The sequence below is a fragment of the Rattus norvegicus genome, chromosome 4, assembly GCF_021556685.1.
Source record: "Rattus norvegicus strain SHRSP/BbbUtx chromosome 4, alternate assembly SHRSP_T2T, whole genome shotgun sequence".
Taxonomy (NCBI): domain Eukaryota; kingdom Metazoa; phylum Chordata; class Mammalia; order Rodentia; family Muridae; genus Rattus; species Rattus norvegicus.
This window is the reverse complement of record NC_141537.1, coordinates 27,968,417-27,991,594: the sequence shown is the minus strand read 5'-3', so window position 1 is coordinate 27,991,594 and position 23,178 is coordinate 27,968,417. Positions and strand designations below refer to the sequence as shown.

General features: G+C 36.0%; 1 protein-coding gene across 1 annotated transcript in view; it reads right to left on the bottom strand.

Moving 5' to 3' along the window:
* Positions 1–11,320: 11,320 nt before the first annotated feature.
* Positions 11,321–23,178, bottom strand: part of Zfp804b (zinc finger protein 804B) — a 551,800-nt gene continuing 539,942 nt past the window's right edge. Inside the window, 1 exon segment of the mRNA NM_001447388.1 lies at positions 11,321–18,024. Within this exon segment, the coding sequence (NP_001434317.1) occupies positions 14,364–18,024 (3,661 nt within the window). The 3' untranslated portion in view covers positions 11,321–14,363.

Below are 23,178 nucleotides of genomic sequence, written 5' to 3'. Positions count from 1 at the left end.
ACTATATTTAAGAATGTTTTCTCTGTAATACAGCAGCATCCAGCCTTTAAAAACATTGTAACCATTTGTAACTAAAAGTAGAACAAATACCTGAATAAGTTTTGTGGGTATCAGGACTGGAAAATACCAGGTTATGATTGGATCCTCAGAGTAACATAATGTACTTTAACTTCTGAAGTGCCAAGGATCTACAATAATCTCTTTATCTCTTTGGGAGACTAGCAAGCACCATTCTCTTTCTGTCACTTGGTTTTACCCAAGAGAAGGGAAGAAAACAATAAGTATTGGGGTTTCTTGAAAAGAAACAGAAACAATAGGAGGACAATAGGAGTCAGAATCTTCCACATTTCAATTCTCATTCACTCAGTAGATAACATGAGCAGCTAAATCAATGGTAGTCACAACTATAAATTCACCTTTTATGAAAGGCATTTAACATATTTGATGGGCCGTTTACAAAGGAATCAGACTTATTCTACACATACCTGGAAAGAGTATGAGATAGACTGGGTGTATTAACTAAATTTTATTTATTTCCTATCTCAAAATTTCTGCCTACTCCAACAAACCATGGAAAGTGCTTTTGTAATAGTCATGAGTCAGTAAGAGTTTGCTAAACCCATTTTTTTGTACAGTGTAAGTTGTTTACAACATTTATCCTTAATAAAATTCACTTCTTAAAACTTACATAGTGAAAAGAAATGTTTGAAGCTTGAAATTCCCAGTAAAATTTCAGGCAACAGAGGTCAGTTGATAAAAATGAGATGTTACTTAGGTTGTAAGAGGGAGGGTGTTTGATAAGGTGTTAGTCCTTTAATGACATAAACTGCTGTCATTCATTGGCTATTGGTTGCTTTCTGAAAAGAACACAGTGATATGAAACATAACAGTAACAGACAAATGTTAAACTTTAGTATTGCTTTTGTCTTTTCTTCATTACAACGGTATGTTTCTTTTGGTAATACAAGATTAGCCAACTTTAAAAAGTAATTATATAAGTGTTGGTCTTTTTCAAGGAAACAAAGACTCTCATTAGAATAGAATAAGAATGATAAGCTCTCTGACACTGTGTCAGGCATCATAAATCTTTGTTGTTTTAAAATCTTGCATCTACCAATGTCTGAATGTATATTTTAAAAGACATTTTAAATAGTCCTTTATAGACATAATAGGATAGTGTAGATGTTAGTTAAAATAAAAATAACATTTTAAATAATGGCTAGAATAGATTATCATTGTCGTTGTATATTCATAGGTCACAAAACAAATGAACTTTTCATAATAATAAACTTCAATTGTAGCTGAAATTTACACATTTAGTACCTAGGTGGTAACTTGCTGTAAGAAACATTATGTGTCATACACATACATATCAAACCATTTCTCAAAGTTCTCTGAGATATTGTGTTGAGTTCTCACAAAAGCTATTTAAAATTGTGGTAAGTTTCACAGACACACTGTATGCATACTCCTCTACAAGGCTATCCTTGTTTTAGTCACTAGGAATAAATTAGGGATAAGATACATTTTTATAACTTCAACCCTGCTTAACCATGTCTTCAATCCGAATTCCCACTCTCTGAAATTAGAATCACCTGGCTGTGGACTACTGGGTCATCGCTAAGTGATTACTTAGATTACAGTAACTGAGGTAAGAGGACTGCTCTTAGTTGTGTCCAGGACCTTTCCCTAGGCAGGAGATCCTTTTTCAAGAGTGGAGAGAGCCAGTGACAGTAATGTGCATGAATTCACAATTTTCTTCGGAATTTATGTACAAAGTGAGCAGCTGCCTCAACCCCTGCTTCCTCGATATCCAACTGTAATAAACGGTTCCTTGTACTGTGAGATGAAATAAAGATTTGACCTTTTGGATCTCTTTGCAAGATAATTATCATAGGTGAAAGAAGCAAAAGCATTCTCTAAATCTCAAAGTTATTAATTCATGTCACTAATGTTCTAGAACACCTCATAGAAAGAACCTACATGGGATCACAGTTTTAGTATAGCATGCCGGTTAACTTTACACTTTACATCTCTATAACAAGTTATCCTGAAATAAGCAATTTAGTAAGGAGGCTTGCAGACTCTAAGGGAATAGGAACTACATAGGAAAACCAGTAGAGTCAACTAGCCTGGATGCTTGGGGCTCTCGGAGTCTGAACAACCAACCAAAGAACATGCACAGGCTCGAACTAGGCTTCCCTGTAGATGTGTAGCTTGGTTTTCATGTAGGTTCCAAACAACTGGAGCAGAGGCTATTCCAAAAGCTGTTCCCAGTATGTATATAGGGTATGGATTTGCTGCCATGGTAATGTATGGTAATTATAAAGAAACTGTAAATATTTCCATTCAGCAAACCCTCACCTGAGCCACCAAGCTTTCTTTCCACTTAGCTGCACCTGTTCTTCGAGGTTCTAGAGTATACAAAGGACGCAATGATGACTTGGAGATGGAACCTGAGTTACAAGGGTTTCATGATTTGTTATCCAGGAGAGGTGAGAGAGGTGAGTCATTTTGGTGAGACATCTGGCTTTGATCCTTTTATTTTCCTATATGTAATTGCTCAACCATTCTTTTATTAATCACTGCACATGCTGGACCTTTTCCTCTTAAATAGGACCCTTTTTCTTTTGACACAGAATCCTGCATTGATTCAAGCAAGCAAAGTGAATGTATGGTTTCATATCTTTTCAGTTTATGAGACTTTCTCTCCCCATCATAGCTGCTTACTAGATCCTGATGCAGCTGCCACTTACACATCCACAGCAGGCAGAATAAAACTGCCATTGGTCAGGGTTCAGGCTGTATTTGCCTCTTTGCAATTGACACACAATTGTGACAACTAACCTCTGACAGCATTGGCACATGAAGAAAATTGATGGGGGCAGAACATCTGAGGAACAGAAGGAGAAGAGGCATGCCTTGGATAGGCAGTACAATGCTTCAAGGACATGCCAGAAATCTGCTGGAAGCTTTGAAACATCTTTATAGGCACTGACAGACCAACCCCATGCTGCCTCCAAGACTGAAACAGCTCAATTTAAAAGCCAACAATCAAGGCAAATGCTGCAACCCAGAGCCTGCTCTTCCTAGGAGAAACACTAGAATTGTTCTGAAAGAAACCTTGAACCATGTCATAGCTGTGCCAAAAGACTTATCATCCACACTTAATTGATAATTAACTTTTCTAGTACTGACAGGTATCCTATTAGAAATCAAGGGTAACTTTTCTCAGCTGGCTTAGATTTCCATTTCATGTGTTTTAACCAATTGCTTTCTAATTCTCAATGGGAGAACTCTTTTGTTATATAAAGAAAAAAACTGAAATAATTGAGATAATAGATAAGAAAAAGTCAATCAAGAGCTGTTCTGAATGAAAGAATATTAGAAACTGCCGAAGAGCAAAACTCTGTAAACAAATCACTGTTTAGTAAATTAGTAACCAATTAATCTCAATAGCATTGAACTGTGGAGTGTCTCTCCTTATATGAGGTACTACTACTGTAGATAATTTATAACAAAATATGTTTTATATTTAACTGATTAGAAATAGATTCATCTGCCGTTCTCTGAACTCAGATTTTGTTAAATTATGAACATGTATTAATTGATTATGGCAGAAAGGGCAATTTTCCAGAGTGGGCATTTCTTCAATCCATATGCCATTATTATTATTCACTCCATGAACATCGCTCATGTTTCACAGTATTCATGTTCACAAGTTATACACCTATAGTAACATCCCAGTCTATGTCCAGGTATGCTTAAAGAGAATGGACATTGTAGAGTAGCAGAACCAAGCAGGTATTGCTTCCTTTATTTCCAGTTTGTTTCAGTTCTCATGGTTGAGCTAGATAACCAAACAAACATTCATCAGTCGGCAACTTCTTACTCACATCAGCTCCTGTTGTGGAGTAAACGCAAATTCTGTAATAAAACAGAGGACTCAAGTTCATATATGTTCTGTCATTCTGAGCAGACTACCATGACCTAACTAACTTCCTTAGCACTTGTTGCTATTTATCTTATGTGTGTCAGCTCTGTGGGAGTTTCTGTAATGCTCCAAGCATGATTCGCATCTAATACATAATTAATATGTATCACTTAATGATTACAGAAGTCACTCTCCAGTTTATCTGCCGACTATTAGAAGTAGTGAGCATGGCATGTATAGATGAGTGTGGAAGTATCAACCTAGGATGGCAACATTGCCTATGTTTGACTATATATAGAACAATCACCAAAATTATAGAGGTTGTAGGATAGACAGATTGATGTAATGTTCAAAATGCATGTCAACATGTTAAGTATGTCAATAAATTTTAAATCAATGAAATATGTCAGAACCTATTTTAAACTTGAAATAATAACATTACAAATTCAATAAATAGTTTGTCAACTAATCAACAAGACTATTTCTTCCTTTTGGTAAAAAAAATATAGGTTTGATTCTAAAAATATAATTTAACCAACAAATTACAAAACTTTATCCATTGGTACTCAGGAAAATTATATTACACTATAAATATTCATCTAAGAATCTTTAAAGTGGGCAGTAACTGTTTTCCTAAGAGGGTTTAGAATATTTTGTGTATTCTCAATATTGTTCTAGGAAATAACAATAATATTATAATTAGAAAACAGCATCAGGCAAAAAATTCCTTCCTTAAATATTTGCTTTTAAGAAAATGAAATTTAGAATGTACAAATGCATGCATAATATAGGGAATGGACTGCTTTAAAAAAGGGTTCTGGTTTGGACATTAAATTCTGACTGTTGGGCACCGAGAAAAGATTTTGATTGAGCTCCTTCCTGATTTAACAAATGTAGAAGTCGTAGGGAGTGTCATACCTGAAAATATGAAATTGAGTATCATCAGAACAAAAATTGGCTCTTACAGGCTTCATGTAGCATAAAATTGCATAGTGTAGATACCACTGTTAAAAAATGTCTAAGGACTGATTCAGAGGTGACTCCAATGAATAAAGACTGGATGCATAAAGCTGGAAGAATCTGAGGAGTTGGCCAACCCTGTAGGAGGACCAGCAGTCTCAATTAGCCTGGATCCCTGAGCTTTCTCAAACACTGGATCACTAACCAGGTAGCATACACCAGCTGCTATAGGGCCTCCGACACATACAATAGAGGACTGCTGAGTTTGGGTTCAGTCAGAGAAAATGCACCTAACCCTCAAGAGACTGGAGGCCTCAAGGAATGGGAAACTCTGGTAGAGTGGAGGATAGAGAATGGGGACATCCTTGTGGAGATGGGGAGGAAGAGAGGTTGGGGGCAGAGAGATAGTGAGATGTGTAACAGTCCGTGCGGACCAGGAGGGGGATAAAAATCTGAGGTGTTAAAAAATTAAAAAATTAAATGGCTATTTTATTAAAAGATTTATTTTTTAATGATATGTATGCATGTTTATTTGTGTGCTTCCATACTGAATGCACTGCTCAAAGTGTCTAGAGAGGGACATCACTTCTCCTGGAGCGGGAGTTATAAGCCATGGTGAGCTTCCTGAATGGCATAGGATAGTGAAACTGAAGTCCAGACCTCTGCAAGGGCAGCTCTGAGGGCGAAAGTTGTGTCGTAAGTTTAAATTACTGTGCTTAAGGGATCTATAAAGCAGAAACTCTTGTAACCTGTAAGCTCCACTTGCCCAAGGACGGATAACTTCAGAAATGTGGCAGCTGTTATTTATGTAAAATAAAAAGCCATATGTTTTCACTTCTGTAAGCAAAGTTGGTTGCCACAGCTATGCAGAATGTACTTGACCACATGAAGGTGGGGGTTATGGAGGCAGGAAGTATGTCGGGATGTGTGCTTGCCCAATTGGACAAAGGAGGGAAGTAAATAACCTCATGGATTTTGTCTTTTTGAACACCAGACTAACATGGCCATTCTCTGGGTCCATTCCCAGTATGGATCTATCTAGTGCCCATCTTCTTGGCCAGTATTTCATAAGGCTTATTTCAAATTTGGCTCAAGAAATTGTGGTAGTGGTCTTATTCTCGCCTTGTGGGATTAACACAACACTCTGTTAACTGCTGAGGAATTTCCCCAGCTCCTAAATGGCTATTTTAGAAAGGGTATAAGACAGCCCAGGTTAATTACAGGTCTAGATCTGTAAAGTTTCATCTCTCCACATTGATGCCACTACAACTGAGGTCCAATAATGCTCCGGATCTTTGCTATGTGTGTGGCTTCTTCAGAGAAATTCAGTTCCACCTGCCAAGTTTCTTTCTGCGTGCTAAGGTGACTGAGAGCTCATCGACCACAGGCTGAGAGCTGGCTGCCAGGAGAACCAACTGTGCATTGGAAGGTTAGGACTTCCAGTTCACTACTTCCCATCATCCACCTTCCTCCAGAGAGGCGAGAATGGCCGAAGGTTGAGTTGGTCACCAAGGTCAAAACTTTTAATTTGTACTTTTAATCCCAGGACTAGATAGGCAGAAGAAGGCAGGTCTTTGTGAGTTCAAGGCCAATTTTGGCTACCCACTAAATTCAAAGGCAGTCAGAAATACCCAATGAGAACCTGTCTCAATGAAAATAAAAATAAAGGAAACATTTGATCTAGCCAGTCAGGTGGCACAGCGAGTAAAAGCAATTGCCAGGCAAGCCTTCTGGCCTGAGCTGATCCCTGGAAACCACAGGGAAAGGATAGAACTGACTCCTAAAAGCTGCCCTCTAACCTCCACATACATGCCGTGACATATTCACGCATGCAAACTCAAATATAAATTAGAAAGAATAATTTTTAGTGCAATGAAAATTATTTAAATGATCACACCTTATAATAAAACCCTGAAATAATGGTGTTAGTTCACCCCAACTCCGAGAAGACAGAAGTATCTGCACTTAGGGACCTTCTGAATTCTGTGGATTTCTTCATCTAGTGTTCATCTGCAATGAAGTAAAACATATCATTAAATATTAAAAAAAGATTCTCTGGTGGAAGGGGCTGAAAAGGGGACGTTATTGATACTTGAAAAGTTCCCAAGTACAGAGCATACGGAGTATATGATAAATTACGTTAAATGGGAAGAATGGCATATGGTGTTGAGAGCTAACTGGATTTTGTCAGGTCCCTGCGATGTCTCTGTCACAGAAAAGTCCAGACTAATGAGAATGTGCCATATATATCCACCTCATGTCTAAGGCTTTAAGTACGATGTACTTGTACTGAGTTTTGTCAATATGGCTATCCCAAATTTCCAACATCTCTTTGCACAATGCACTTCATTTCCTGAAGCTTCAGTTCCAAAAATTAAATACTCATTCTTGGGTTAAAATAATGGAAAATGGAATTTGTTGTATGGAATTTGTATATTCATAAAAATTGTATGCATAGTCATGTCAAAGGTAAAATTGAGCAAGCTAAAGCAAATTTTAGTATCAATATTAAAATATAACTTAACTGTCCTAAATTTCTCTTGGTAAACAATATTAAGAAACACAGATAAGGAAAAATGTCCGGAATGGAAAATCCTCATTAACTATACATGTTTCTTATTTTCTCATTCATTTCCTTTTGTTCTTTAGTCATCATTGACTAATCATATGGACACATATATAAGGGATGAGTGACTAGAGGAATGACACCCTGTTACGTCCCAGTAAGTTACCTTTGCAGTTTACTGTCTTTGCTTTCTTAAATATATGGGAATATGGGAGAATCCTTTTTGCCAATAATATGAATAGTATAGGATAAAACAACATAGGATTTAGAACATATTCATAATGAATGAGATATCATATTGTGGTTTACAGTCTATCCTCAAGATGTCATGCTGTATCCAGACCAAGCAATTGAAAATATCCTGTCTTTGAACTGCTATGGTTCTGACAAAAAGAGAAGCAAAGACACTGGAAATAAAATGTTTAATTGATGGGTTGTTCACCTTACAACTGTTTACAAAGTGTAGCTTCTTGGTGAATCGTCCTATCCCTGGATGACTTTATTTATGGCTGAGCTACTTTACAACACTCTGACTTTTGTCTTCAGACTTCACTGTATTTCTAAAATGGAATCAGCAATTTATTCAGATTTACCAGATATAATAAGAGAATGTTACCTTGAAAGTCTGGGGCAGCCATTTTATATTAGTGCCCGCCATTTCCATGACACAAAAATGATCTAGATTCTGAACAGAGCTCAAGCCTAGAAGAAGTGGCACATGAATGGAGAGAATGAACTGAGCAGACTCATGTGTTCTCTCAACTTAATCTAATTTGTGATATCATTGTGTTCTGTTTTGAGAAAACAGTCACTCTTCTGCTCAGACAGACTCCTACAATACAGGTGACAAGAGCTTAGCTGGACAGTGACTCCAGAAGGCCTCTAGCAATAGCCAATAAATGTTGGGTAGTTGTAGGTCTTTGCACATCTGGAAAAAGTTACTTTTGATTACTTAAAGGATTTCACTAGACAGTTTATCACCAAATAAGATAACCAGGGATAGAAGTCTAGCAGATGATGGATATCTGAAGTATTTCTCTACTTAAAACTTTGACTCAGACTTTAGGGTAGAGTACACTGCAGAGTTCTGTTTCTATTAAGAGATACAATGAGGGAAAAAATAAATAAAAATGTATATGCACTGTGTTTTATATTAGAGTAAATTCTGTTGGACAGAAAGGAAAGGGTGTTATTGATTTGGTCCAAGAACAAGTGCAGCTAACTATTATAACACATAGCCAAGATAATTCCAGAACCTGAGGAAAAAGCAGAAGGATGGGCAGTATGATTCTAATTGGAGTAAGAAACTGGAAAAGGAAAAAGAGGAAGAGGAGGACAAGGAAGAGGGAGAGGAGGAGGGGAAGGAGGAGGACATGAGGGAAGTGGAGGAAGAAGACAATGAAGAGGAGGTTAATAGAAGGAAAAGGAAGTAGAAGTAAAAGAAGAGTATGAAGAGGAGGGGGAAGGAGGAGGAGGAAGAAATAACCCAGGCACACCTGGTCTGAGATTTGGTGCAACCAGCACCACAATCTAATAATGAGAGTTCATATAGCTATCCTAAGTGAGATAGAGACAAAACGCTTAGAATTAATAGTTTATGATACTTAATAGGAATCTCAAATTAATTTTCAAAGCATTCGTAATATTTGTATTTCCTAGAGTTGAGTCCTTTTTCAGAACTGTTATTTGAAGACAAAATTATTTTTTAATTAAAATATTTTCAGAATTCACATTACTTATAACAATTATATATATACTGAAATTCATTTTATATTATAGTGTCAGAGAGTACATTCTGAAAACTATGCATTTGTTAGCGCATTAGAAATTACTGGGCTACATTTTTAAAGAAAAAATAAGACATATATCTACATTATATACCAGCAACAAATACATCTTTAGAATTTTTAAGTGGTATTTATTTTGAGTTTGAGGAAACATATTTATTTGGTAACACTCAAGTGTTGTGAAAAGTCTAAGAAATCTAACTCTTTAAATATATACTATAAATATATACAATAACAAATAAAATGTTAAATGCATTATAGTCCAACAGTGTAAAATACAGATTTTTCCACACCATTTTTATTTAATCCTTATATTTTGGGACACTTTTTTTCTTATAAGTACATGACTAATAATTCTACACCATTAAGCATTTTATTGAAAAAAATATTATTGCATTGAACTACAGTCCAAGTAATTTATTGAATAACCTAAAAAAGGCTGCTTTTCATGTACAGTAGTGCAATTTACTTAGCCACAGTATAATCAAAATTGCTTTGAACAGAGAATAGAAAAAAAAAGAGTTTGACTTATACCACATTGAAGACATCATTCAGTTTAATTTATTTTGGGATTTAATAAGGTGAGAATCTGCTGTAAACATCTACACAACCAACTTACATATCAATTATTATTTTTTCAAAAAACTCTCACTTATTAAAGCAAATGACTATTTTGCACAGGATTAGAAATCTTTTCTTGAAGTTGATTGTCTCAATACATGATTACTTTTAAAAAGAAAACACTGCATTGCACTTTTCTAAATTTTCAACAGAGATTTACAACTTAAGAATCAAGAGTATATTAGGAACACATACAGACAAACAAGTGGACATATGCACTCATACATGTTTTTACTGATTTCCTGGATTTTGTCTGTTTGTTTCTTCCAATTGACTTGATCTTGTTATATAAGAGAGGTGGCCACTTGCAAAAATAAGGAATGACTTTGAGGAAGGAATTAAAAACTGGATTGAAATCATTTCTTCTTATATATAGCTTTAGAGAATGAGAAAGGCCCTTTAGCTTATCTCTCTATTATTGGTTTATTCTAAACCTAATCCATCTGTCCATTGCTCCCATTCTTAATACAGCTTAAGACCCCAAAGTACAACTCTCATCATCAACTATCCACCTAATATAAGAAATGGATAATACTTTTTTTTTCTGGAATGAGATGATAACCTTTGAAAATCCTCTGACCCACACTTATTGGCAGCAGAACTCACATTCTAAAATCCTCATCTTACTGAAGTGGTTCCTGCCTGAGGCATAAAGAGCACATGTACACTTCCCTGCCTCCTGAATGAAGCTCGTCACTCACTTCTGTTTAATAATATATCCGTTCGTCAACAAGAGAATATTCCACTGTAGGGCTTCATCCAATTCAAGGAACCTAACAGAGGCCTCTTCCTTAGCTTTGCTGAGACAGAGAACAATTAGATCATCAGCTCACCTGGATGAGATGTGGGTTTTTAAATGGTGATTTTAGAAAGCTGAACCTGACGCGCCCATGTTTTTGTTCAGAATATTTGACAATCATCCTTAAAAATCACAAGGAATGTTTTTACAGAAAGATGTAGAATTGTACTGTGGTTTCACACTGATATCAATGTTATCCCAGCAACTTCCTAGGCAGTCATCTCTACTCATTCAGGAGGATGATCTCATTTATTTCTATCTAGAACTATGGACTAATTGTAGTATTCCAGTATTCTATTCTGGTGTGCAGACCATCTTGATATCTCTAGTTATTGTATGGAGTGCCTGAAGAGCAGGTGTGTTTGGTGAGAAATTCAGCGTGTTTTTATATGTTTAGGAAATAGCCTTGCTGCTGTCCTTGCTTCTACAGGAAAAACCTTCATTCACAAGGACAGATCTTGCAATAGGATCCTGAGAAATCTGACTGATTAAATATTCTGTTGAATGAGAGTGTATTACAGTATTGGTTCTTTTTAAATATATTTCTGTCCCGTGGAAACAGAAGTCCCATTAAGAGACTGACAAGGGTAGGCACCATCTAATTCATTGTCTGTGAGAAAGAAATTTCAGATCATTCTGAATAAACCCCTATAGCATGTTAGAGGAGACAAAGCCTCGCATTTTATTTGTAAATCATTCTCTACTCGCTAAACATTTCTCATATTTTGTTATTTATAACATATAAAAGTGAACTTAGAAAGCATATTAGGGGACAAATTTGTAGATCTATTGCATTTTTTTCCTTGGAAAAATAAGAAATAACTATTACTCATTGGGTAGATCACCATACAAAGCAGCTAATATCTTGAACCATGCATTAATTCATTGAGACCATAGGATTGGGCAATGATTCTAATCTTCAAGGATAAAAATATATAGTCATATCTCAGTGTTCATGTGCACATATGTCAACATGTGCATACATATTTTACAATCATTCTCAACAGTATTTCTCTTTCGTTTAGTCTTGGTTCCCAGAAGAAACTAAAGAAGGCCCAATGCCTTGGAGTAAAGAGTAAGATCACCAAACACTTATCTCATATATTTACTATTTAATAGAAGATTGCTCAAACCTATTATCACATAATTTAAAGGATATGATACTCAAAATATGATCCATCAGAGTTTGATTTTAATGAGTCTAGTTTAGAATTGAAAGTAGACTTAGAATTCTTTCTGCTTCAGGTTTTCAAGCACATATTCCTCCGAAGGTGAAATAGGAACTGAAATCCGGCTTGGATTTCACAGATCATGTGGAATGCAGATTTTAGTTGTGCCTTTCCTCTATTTGATGCCACAACATTATACCTGTTAACCTTCAAGTAAAAGTTCTTTTTGTTTAAGTGGTAAAACCTTCTTGCCATTTCATGAGATGGGATATCCAATGAGCACTTTCATCAGTGCTGATGCAGGATGGTGCAGATGTTCCCAAACTACCCACTTATATTGATCTATCTAAGGGACCAGTAGAAAAGTTGACTGATTTAACCTTTTAACAGTCTAGATTGTCACCAAGGCAATTTAAAAATTAACCAAGTGCTCTGTTTTTTTTTTCTGTAATAAGACTTCTAGTTATTGTTCAAAATCACCTTGTCTTGGATTTGTTCATCTTCGGAATATTGTCGAGAAATTAATTATCTACAACATATTTTGATTTTGGGGGAGGCAAAGCATAATATATATATATATTATATATATATATAATGTTTCCTTTCATTTTCTTTTAATGATGATTTATTTTAAATGCACCCATTTTAATAGTTACTTTTGTGGAGCTGTGTGCAAGTTGTATTTGAGTATATGCTTTTTGTGTTTGTTTTATAAACTTACTAGGTTTTATTTTAATGCCATTTCATCGTCAATGCCTACCATCCTTTTAGTGAAAGAGAACAAAACCATAAAAGGAACAGCAAAAATCCAAAATAATTCTAAAAGACAAAACACTCTTAAGGTTTAAGGGTCTTACAGATATCCAAGCTCATGATTTGGTTTTGTTGATAGGTAAAATATTAGTCAACTCTCAAAGATAAAAGAAAATGTGCCAAACCAAGTGCCAAAGTATATTTTATGTCTTTCTTCTCTCTCTCTCTCTCTCTCTCTCTCTCTCTCTCTCTCTCTGTCTTTTATTCATTTAAAATAGGTTAGACTTTGTCAAGTCTATATTCCAATATAAGCCCCTATCTCAAAATGTTTGGTATTACTTTGGTAAGTACATTTATTCTCCATGTTAATATTTTAAAACTATTTATTTATTCATTTATTCATTTATTTATTTAATCCCCTCCTGTTTGTCTCTTCAGCAGCAAGTGTATCTTTTATACCATATATGAAAACTCAGCTGTTATAGTTCTCTTATATTTCATTAAGCAAAGGAGGAATGCTAATATTCATCTCTTCAGACGTGCTGAGATGAGAAAAAGTGGGATAAGTGGTTTCACCCATCTGAAATGAAGCGCATATATTTAGTAAATGTAGCTGCCTTTCTCCAAGGATGAGTGAGAAAGGTTCATCCTACCCAGATGTCAAAGTTTACAGCGTCAGCTCATTATTGGGTATAGGATACAACCTAGTCTGCTATCTCCCTTTTTATAAAGCCATAGTTACAGGATATGTAAGTGTACATACACTTATAATTATAAGAATATTAAGTTACACATCAAATAGATGGCAGTTCGCAAGTAATATAAGAAGTATAAATTCTATGGGCCAGGAAGACTTTCAAATGAATATTTGATTACATGGATGATAATTTGTTTTACAATTATAAAATTCATTCTTTTAAGCTTGGTGTTTTTATATCTGAGCACAGTGAAGATTAGATGTAATAAAGTAAATAAAACTTGATTTTTTTGATGTGTTTTGACAATGTTTAAAAGAATTACCAATTTGTATGTAAAATGTTATTCTATGGATATTTTATTTTTGATTGTCAAACACTAACAGTATCTTTTGTACGCTTCCTAACATAAAATTTAAACATTCTTAACTCCTAATTCTAGTGATTCTTACAAGATTATCATGATATTGTTACATGTGAAGTGAAGAAAATTGACCTTCCACAAAATTTCTACTATTATAAAGTTAGTTGTGTAGTTGTCCTCAGTTTGTATCCATCAGAATATTTATTAAAATCTCTTGGGTCCTATGAGATAGGTCTTAAATAGACAATATCATTAGTAGCACAGTCAACATTTAACAATAGGGCTTCTCCTTAATTATTTATTCATTTTACTGAAATGTTACTATTATTTGAAAAGTAAAACTGAAATTCACATTCATTCAGAGCTCATTCAGCAAACACTTCAAACACAGGGTGTTTTATGTCTTCTTCACAATATTTATGTTATCCCAGAATGTTTCCTCTTACCAGTTTATAGCACTAATTCACAATTCTTCTCAAACCAGCACTTTTTTTTCTCATAAATTATCTTAATTTGCTCTATTCGTCAGAAAAAGAAGTTCTTAAAAGGCTCCCATTTCAATACTGATAGTTCAGTTTATATGTATGAATTAGTTACATTTGGAATTGCACCATAATTTTAAATGTTTTGCTAACAAGAGAGACGATGTTTCTGCATTGCTTTACAAGTAGCAACAACTGGGGTTATTTACTCGTAAGATGAGCTGTAATAACGATTAGTTCAAGTGTACTGCCATATTTAAGGTCTCTTTCACACTACTTAACTGTTGCATTTGGCTGGAGCAAGAGAGATGGCAAAGATCTTGACCTTGTAGCACTGGTTGTATTAAAGGATTCAAGTGGAAAATAGAAGTGGTGGCTGGGTTTAAATGAGGACCAAACAATGTAGGAATAAACGCTGCAGAAGGCAGGGGCGGGAACGTCATATGTGATGGGTGGAAGGGGGCAGCCGTGACTAAATGTAAAGGATGACCCAGGAAAGTAGGGTGTCCAGGGATAATGGTTGGAGCCATGGTTGAAAATGAAATCGGAGTAAAATGTGGCTGTGACAGAGGGTGGAGATGAGCTACGGGGAGGGGACTGCTGTGAGAACTTATGGAAGCTGAAACAGCAAAATGCTGTAGAAATGTGTGGTGTATGGTGGTGATGGATGTGTGCTGGTGGACGGGCACTGTCTGCACGGCGGAGGCAGGAGAGAAGGCAGTGGACCCTGCAGCAGGCAACACTCGGAGATGCTTTGACAGGAGCTGCTTCTGCATATGCTGCTGGGCTTGTAGCTGGAGAAGTTTGTACTTGTCTACCTCATCGGGAGAAAATGTTATGGGCTGTTGAATTAAAGGGGGTGACAGAGACTTATGACACTCCTCTAATTCATCTTCCATTTTGTCATGCTTCTGCATAGCTCTGTCATAATAAGAGTTTATATTCCCCTCCACATGATTTACAGACATGCTTACACCCTCTGAGTCAAGATTTATCTGGTCATCTTTGGTCTCTGTTGAATCAGTTACACCAGTATATCTGTTAGATAGAAAAGCACCAAGAAAATCATTTGGTACTGGGTCACAGCTTTGAAGAAAAGGCTGGACTTCACTAATTGAAGATTTAGATGGTTCCTTTGCGGTATGGTTGTTTCTTCTGCTTAAAGAATGAGAGTCGGTCACTGAATCACTTATGCCTTTGGAAAGATAGTTATCACATTCAGTGGCTGACAAAATGGTCGAGTTACTTTTTTGTGAGTTTTTGACTTTGTCATTGTCAGACGTTTTATGAACCATGTTACCTTTATCATTTTTTCTTTTGCCTATGTGTTGCCTCCTCTTTGAAAAAGGCAATGCCGCTCCCCTACAACTTGGTGGCCCACGTTGAGTTGTGCATTGAGTTTGTAAATGAGTCTGCGATTCTTTTAAACAACTGCTTGAGGAGAGCTCTAATTTTGTTGATTGCTCCTGACACTTCTTGGCTTGCACTCTTTCCAAAAGACCCTTGGCAGTCAGAGATGTCCCTTCTCCATCTGGAATGTTTGACTGTGTGGTTTCTGAAGGGCCATCTGTACAACTCCTTAGAAGGTAGTTGGGAGTGCCCGAGTTACATCGTCTGCACTTAACTTTTCCCGCACCACCAATGTGAAGGCCGGCTAAAGATTTTTGGCTCCTCTTGTTTTTATTTAAGCAGTAAGCTCTCTGTCTCAAATAAGAAGCCAATTTGCTGTGCTGAAGTTCCCGGCCATTTAAGGATTTTTCACTCGTTTCTTCAATTGAAAGCCGAGAGGCAGAATCACAATGGAAAATTCTGGGTAGTTTGGGCCCTACCGATTGTTGATTTTTACTCAGTTTGTACCTTTCTCTGCAGTGATGGTCTCTGTGTTTTGATCGTTTTTTGGTTTTAAATGAATCTGATAGTTTACCACTCCCATCTCTCTGTGTTTCTGACTGAGTACAATGACCATATAGAGGCACATCAGACATGTAGAGGCTATTGTGCTTTCTGTGTGTGCACACGTGCCTTTCAACCGGGTCACATTCTCTTTTACAGAAGTAGAGCAAATGACTGCTGTTACTCCCCTTAGACCTATGATTTGTACACATGTTTCTCCAGCTGGACATGTTTCTAGAAGATTCATGCACAGTTCTGGGATGGGCCCTCAGAGGTGACACTGGAGAATATCTGTCATAACTTGCTTTCCTACTTGTAGACGCTCTGCTGGCCGTACTGATGTCACAGCTACTTAAACTTGCACCTGTATCCTTCCCATGTTCACTGTGATCCCCTGATGTGTAAAGACTAAGATTCCAGGTGTGTTGGTTTTCTTCTTCAAACTCTGACCGTGGACTATGGGAATTCCGCTTGTGGTTTTTAGTCCGTGATATATGAGGAGAGAAAGACAGACCCGCACAGGCATTATTGCGAATTGTCCGTTTGCAACTTTGCCAATGGGCATTTGATACTTCCGTAAATTCAGTATCGTCAGCATCATTGTTTCCTAAACCATCCTTTAGAGACAGATTAAGGTAAGCAGGCACTTCAGGACTTTCCATTTCCAAGTCTCTTAGACTAGCACGTTCACTCACAGTAGAGTCAGAATCAATGGAGTCCAGACTGTATTTTCTCTGGAACGTTCCCCAATCTGGGTTAGCCATAATCATCTTTGGTTTCAGAGATTGATTTTCCTGTGTCGATTTTTCTTGTTCTTTAATTAATCCTGAGACTTGGCTCTCTGTTTTTGTCTTCACTTCTAAAGCCTCCGTCACCAACTCTGTTTCTATATTCTTCGAATTACGCTCATCCTTTGTGTTGCGAGACAGTTTGAAGTCAAAATATAAAGGATTGCAGCCATAAGATATGCAAGGTTCCGTTCTGGTAAAGAAGAGAAGTTCTGTAGGCCACTGTAGAGTGGTGTGACCATCCTTGCTCTGTACACGGAGGAAAGACAATGGTTTGGACTTCAGATCATGTGAACAATCTTCTCTGCAAAGTCTTTGCACATTTTTGCTCATCCTTTCCATTTTGTCTAAAGACTTTGTTCTGTCCTCTGTTCTGGAGTTAGGAATTCGATGTGCTTGAGTCTTTTGCTCACTTGGTCCTGAAGGCAAAAATTCATCCGGGCATTCACACCACCTACTATCACTGTGCCTGTAAATGTTTAGTGGACTGGAGGATTCATTTGCTTGGCATCGGTGACTAGTACAGTTTTCTGAAGTATTCCTCAATGCATTCTTAATCTCTTTCTCTCTGCTGGAAAGAGTAAGCTCTCTCTCTGAAACATGGAAGTGAGATTTAGAAAAAACTGCATGAATGCCTGAATGTTTCAGTCTCCTGTTAATAGGTTCATGCTTGTTGTGTGAAATTTTTGAGTTCATCAGGAAGGTGTTGTTTAAAACACCCTCCAGATGGTTTGATGAGAGGACACCTTCTTCCTTAGTAAGGTCTGCACCAAGGTCTGCACCCTCCTTTGCAAGCCTGCAACACTTGCATTTCTCAACTGTTCGTTTGACTTTATAGGTGGGTGACTTGTTACAATCATGTGCATCGTCTGTGTTCTCACTGAAAACGGAGGCTGAGGATTCTAATTTTAGATAGGCTTTTTTTGAAAATGAAAATGAAACTCCTGTCCTGTGGTTTGCATTGCTGAGATCTGAAGATGTTTGTGTTATCAGATTCCCAAACAAGTGTTGCCTATCTGATTGTAGCTGTTGTCGGTTTGGCATGGCCGGTCGCTGCTTCTCCATGGTGCTTCTGGGCACATTCTTCCCCTTGAGAAGGGCACTTTTCATGCAGGAAACCTTTCTGCCATTCTTAACTGGGAAAATTCCCTGCTGGAGCTGCTTTTCCATGGCTATCCTTGGGGTTTTGTATGCTGGTCCGTTTCCAGAAACACTGTAAATAGGGTAAATATTTAAGTGAGTAGGACATTAGCATTGGAACCAAATCTATATTCAGACAACATTTCATAGTATTTCTACACTGAGGTTTTTGTCATATTCATTGGTGCAAATTATTTTCTACAAAATGACTATTTTATCATGCATGTACAAGTCTGTATAACTGCTATAGAGTGGCTACTCCTGAAATGCTGTTTAATTCTGTTTTTAGAAGTCTAAAAAAACATTTCCAAGTAAACTATTGCATAGTAAAGCTACAAAATAAAATAGATGATTTGCATCGCAATACGTTCCTTAGAACCTATAACCCTTTGAGATTCAGATTTAACATGTTTCATAGTCTTACAGCCAGCATATTCACATTACATAAGAAATTGAGATTTGCCAAGTGTAAAAGTAGTTTTAATTTGATTTTTTCAGCACCTTTCATGTTCAGTGTTCACTCCTTTAAAAGTCTTCCCTGTTTACTTCTGTTGAAACAAGGCAGTTAGGCATTATTCTTGTCAGCAGCTAAGGGACACAGCGTAAGCAGCTGATGTGTTCAGGTAGTCTCAGTGTTCCCAGGGACTTTGCAATAGCGTCTCTTGCTTCTTACCTCCAAAACAACCTTATGCCAACTGTGAATGTTTTGTCTTTAGAGGGTTTTTCAAGATTGTTGATTTGGCTTAGGATCATTAAGGATTCAAGAAGAAAGAAGAAAATAAACAAACACAGACAGAAATTTTTTATATTAAAATTAATCTTTTCACACCTTATCTTTTCACATTCTTTCTTATACAGTGCTGCTGATGCTGACTCGGGAAAAAACAATGCTTCGACATCAGTTTTCCAAATGCTTGTTTGAAATGCCATTCTATTGCTATCTTTCCCATGTGCCTGGAGACACATATAACTTTTGTTTTCTACGTTATATTCCATATCTTTTGTCTCTTGGCTATGAATATTAAAACCTATATTTTTATAACACATTCCTTAATTCTGAAGGACTAACTATTCTAAATGCTTATCCTTGCAGCCACACGAAAGTTTTCAATCTTCAAGGAATATTCTTTTTGTTAACATATGGATACCATTGCAGAAACCCACACACAGGCAAAATGGAGAACATACGTGACTATGGGGTACCCTCGCAACATGATAAATCTACAAGACCTCTACACACAGGGAAAATCAGAATGGAGTATAGAGCTGAAGGGCCAGGGCAAAGCAGGCGGATTAAGGAATCCATTGTGGGAGAGTCTTCTAGACTTGTTAGAAAAACTGTAGCCATGAAATCTCAGCAATATGGCTGCATAAATTAGATCTGTATAATTATAGTAGTTGACATGCCAACATGAATGGAGAAAAGGTTATAAGACCTTTTCTTCTAGATGAAGAGATACAGGCTACCAATGGCTTTTATAAAGAGGAGAATCAGCTTTTCTGAAAGGAAAACTCCCCTGACGTGTTATCTAACACCAAGTCATTAGCTCTACAACAGAAATACACAGGAACAACACGTAGTGGACTCAATATGTGTGTCTACACTCTACTGCTTGTAGTTTCTTTTCTTTTTGTAATTAGCGGGTAATTTTTGGTATTCAAATTTTATTTTAGTTTGCTCATAGCAATTCTTGTTTTAAAGTATTACTACCTGTTATTTTTTCTGTCCTCATAAAGTTTAAATTACAACTGATAATTTTAAACATTATTTATTACACAATTATCTGTTCAGAATGGGTAAAGCTTGACAATGAAAGTGTATCCCATTGTTGTGGGAAAATCAGACGTAGGAATTTTAGAAAACAGTGACTTCCCTTGTTTTATAATGAGAACTACTTTTCTCTCTCTCTCATAACAATCTTCTTCCTTTCATAATCTCACCATGCTTTTCAAAAAGGATACTTTAGTCATATTTATTATCACTCACAGGAGAAATATTTAAACACACTGTGTGGGTGACTGAATGCACTTATCAGCACAAAGAAAACAACCAAATACATGTACTGACGTTTTACTGGAGCCTGGATACAGAAAGACCATGAACTGCAGTTTTGTCTTAGTGACAAAGAAATACCTCTTCACATGGGTGCTACTTTTTGAATTAAGCAGCATCTATAATACCTAATTAATAAATTTCTTTCTTCTGGAAAATCGATTGATTTCCTGTCATTGGTATTATATTCAACTGAAAGTACTGAAATTTTACTGGGATACTATTAGCATTTTCTCTTCCAGATTACAAAACCATGAATATTTTAGTATTTATAAATTATGTTTCATTTAATTTTAAATTAGTTACTTTGAGGATGTAAATATGTGTATGCAGTGGGTATTCTATGATGCACATTGGGATGTCAAATAGATATATGCATGTAGTGTAAAATTCCCGCTATGATAAAGCTCATTAACACATTCAACACAACGCATAATTTCCTGTGTGTTTGTATCTGTGTTAAAAACAACTTAAAATCCTCCATCTTAGCAAATTTCAGATACAGGACATTATAATTATTAATGTGCATAGTCTTAAAGCTCTATTTTAGGTCCCAAGAACTTATATATGAATGTGCAGTGACCTCCTCTGAGTCCTATCTCCTAGTCCTGAGCAGAAAACACTCACCTTTCTGTAATTTTTCATGGTTATCACACTCGTGCTTTCATTTTCTAGTTCCTGTGATTTGCAAATATTTATATTCGTTTGTAATGCCTAGTAAGACAGCAACTAAAGAGTTAAATGTTTAACTTGTACTCTTTTGTTGGACATCTCATTATTGTCCCCAAATTCTGAAGCAAAGGAACATAATAAATACACAAATTGTCTCCTATGGGGAAAGGCATAGCTTTCAAAGAGAAACAAATAGACACGCCAAAATAGAATGATTTCGTTGTGCTGTATTCTGTCTCTTATATGTGAAACTTAAAGAATCACATCACTAACATTATTCAGATTTTGCAAAAAAAAAATCCATAAAGATATATTATATTTAAATAATTGCATAAAAGTTTTCATTGAGAAAGTGAGTACCTCCCATTCAATAAATGCTTTTATTGGAGACCCTGTATGGGTGAAGCTATTCAAGATATCAAAGCTGGCTGCCCAATATGAACTCATCTCTGGTTTTCTTCCAATAGTTATCAATTGTATTCAAGTATTCTCAGCAACACTAATTGACCTTTTTTATATGGAAGAATAATATTATTTGGCTCATTCTAAGTGAACAATGTCAATTTCTACAGCACTAATTGTGAGATGCTAGAAATCAGATGTTAATAAGTAGGACATGATAGATCACAGAAATAAATACAAAATACTCATGAAAGGTCTCCATAACATGACCAGAATTGCCAGGTTCTTTAGAAAACATAAGGGTAATGGACCAAATTCAAGTTATCTAGGAAAGGAGACATTGTACTTTTAACAGTCATTTTCATTTTAAGTTTTATGCCTCAATCCTGCTGCAACAAAAAAATATTTTAATAACTCTAAGTGATGTCTATTTGAGCATGAGCCTGTTTAAGCAAATAGAGCAGTTGGTGAGCAATAATAAGGAAAAAATAACCTTTATGATTTGAAATTCTGTATTTAGAGTACTAAACATTTATCTTTTCTGTAACGGTGTGGCACAGTATGGCCTATTTGAGTTTGTTTGGTATATAAGGTTTGCTGATGGATACATTAACTTAATAGAGTAGACATTTTAATCTAGAAGACCTTACCTGGCAACCCCAGAAACTTAGAAATTTATCAACAGGCACATCATCATTACTGTTCAACCTATTGTTCTCTGAGAAAATCATACCTCACTGCCACCATCACGATTCCTCTGTTCCTTTCTGATTATTCCATTGTAGGGAAGAAGAAATGCTGATGTGTAGTTACTTTTATAGTAAAAGTAGAAAAATGATGCTTATGAGGGTAACTCAGATTTGCTGATGAACAAGGCAATTCTAGCCTGGCCTGTGAAGTGCTTTATTGAGGATGTCTTTCTTCCCCACTTATTATTATTTGATTTATTGAGTCCTATAACTAATCATGCAGGAACTGAAGTGTGATCTTCATGTTTTCTTCTACGCTACATTAAAATCCAAAAATTTGTGTTCTAAGTTCTGTTTCAGTAGGTTTGATTTGTTATTAATGTTAACCTATTACTGTGCTCGAATGGCATGGGTCTCTTGTTGGATAGACTCATTAGTACCCAATGTATTTCTTCGATTGTGTGACTCCTCCCAGGACAAGTCTCTTTATACTAACTTCATTTCTATATGCATGTAGTACCTTCAATTCTCCTTTATCTTACATTTGAAAAATTTTAATATTTATCTGATGCTAATTAACATATTCTATACACTTTATGTATGCAAGTATTATAAAATGATCACTAGTTCATTAGTAATTAGCCAAAACTGTAAATATTTTCTAATCATTGATTTTGAATGTTTTAAGGTAGTATAACTAAACCATTTGCTTTTGTTATTGCATACTGAGCTCCATTTAAGCAACAGGAATTTAAATTCTGGCAGAGCTACAAATTCCACAATTCACCAGGTTGCTGTCAACCACATTAATTAGCTATGTTACTATTATGCATTATGATTCATATTAGCACAATTCACAATCTGCAATGTTAATTGCCTTCCAGGTAACAACTTTGAATCATTCAGTGGCTGCAAGCTTTTTTTAAACTGTCATTTTTCAGTTACAAGTATGTATTAATGTAATGCATGTTATGGTATAATTATCAATTAAAATGACATTGTGCAGTAAATTTAACCACATTAATTATATTTTGTTTGTCTGCCAGACAAGGATAATGTCATTTATTCTAGAGTTAAGTGTGTACAAGGGAATACACAGGACATGTACTATCCACCCCAAAGGTGCATTACTATTTACAATTTTAAAGCTTTTATTGCAGATACCTGAGACAGAAGAGTGTTTGCAAGTTTTAACAGTGCAATTTCATATACTAATACATAGAAGTTGGAACTATTCACATGATACTTGCAAAAGATCAAGCCAGTCAAATTCCCAGTACAGACTGGGGAACTGATCATGACTTGTCCCTCCTATCTGTGGTGCTATTGGCAACTGATGGCTACCGGGATCAGGAAAGTCAGTTTTCTTCAGAGATATCAGTCCTATGTAGATACTCATCCTGTTTCAGTA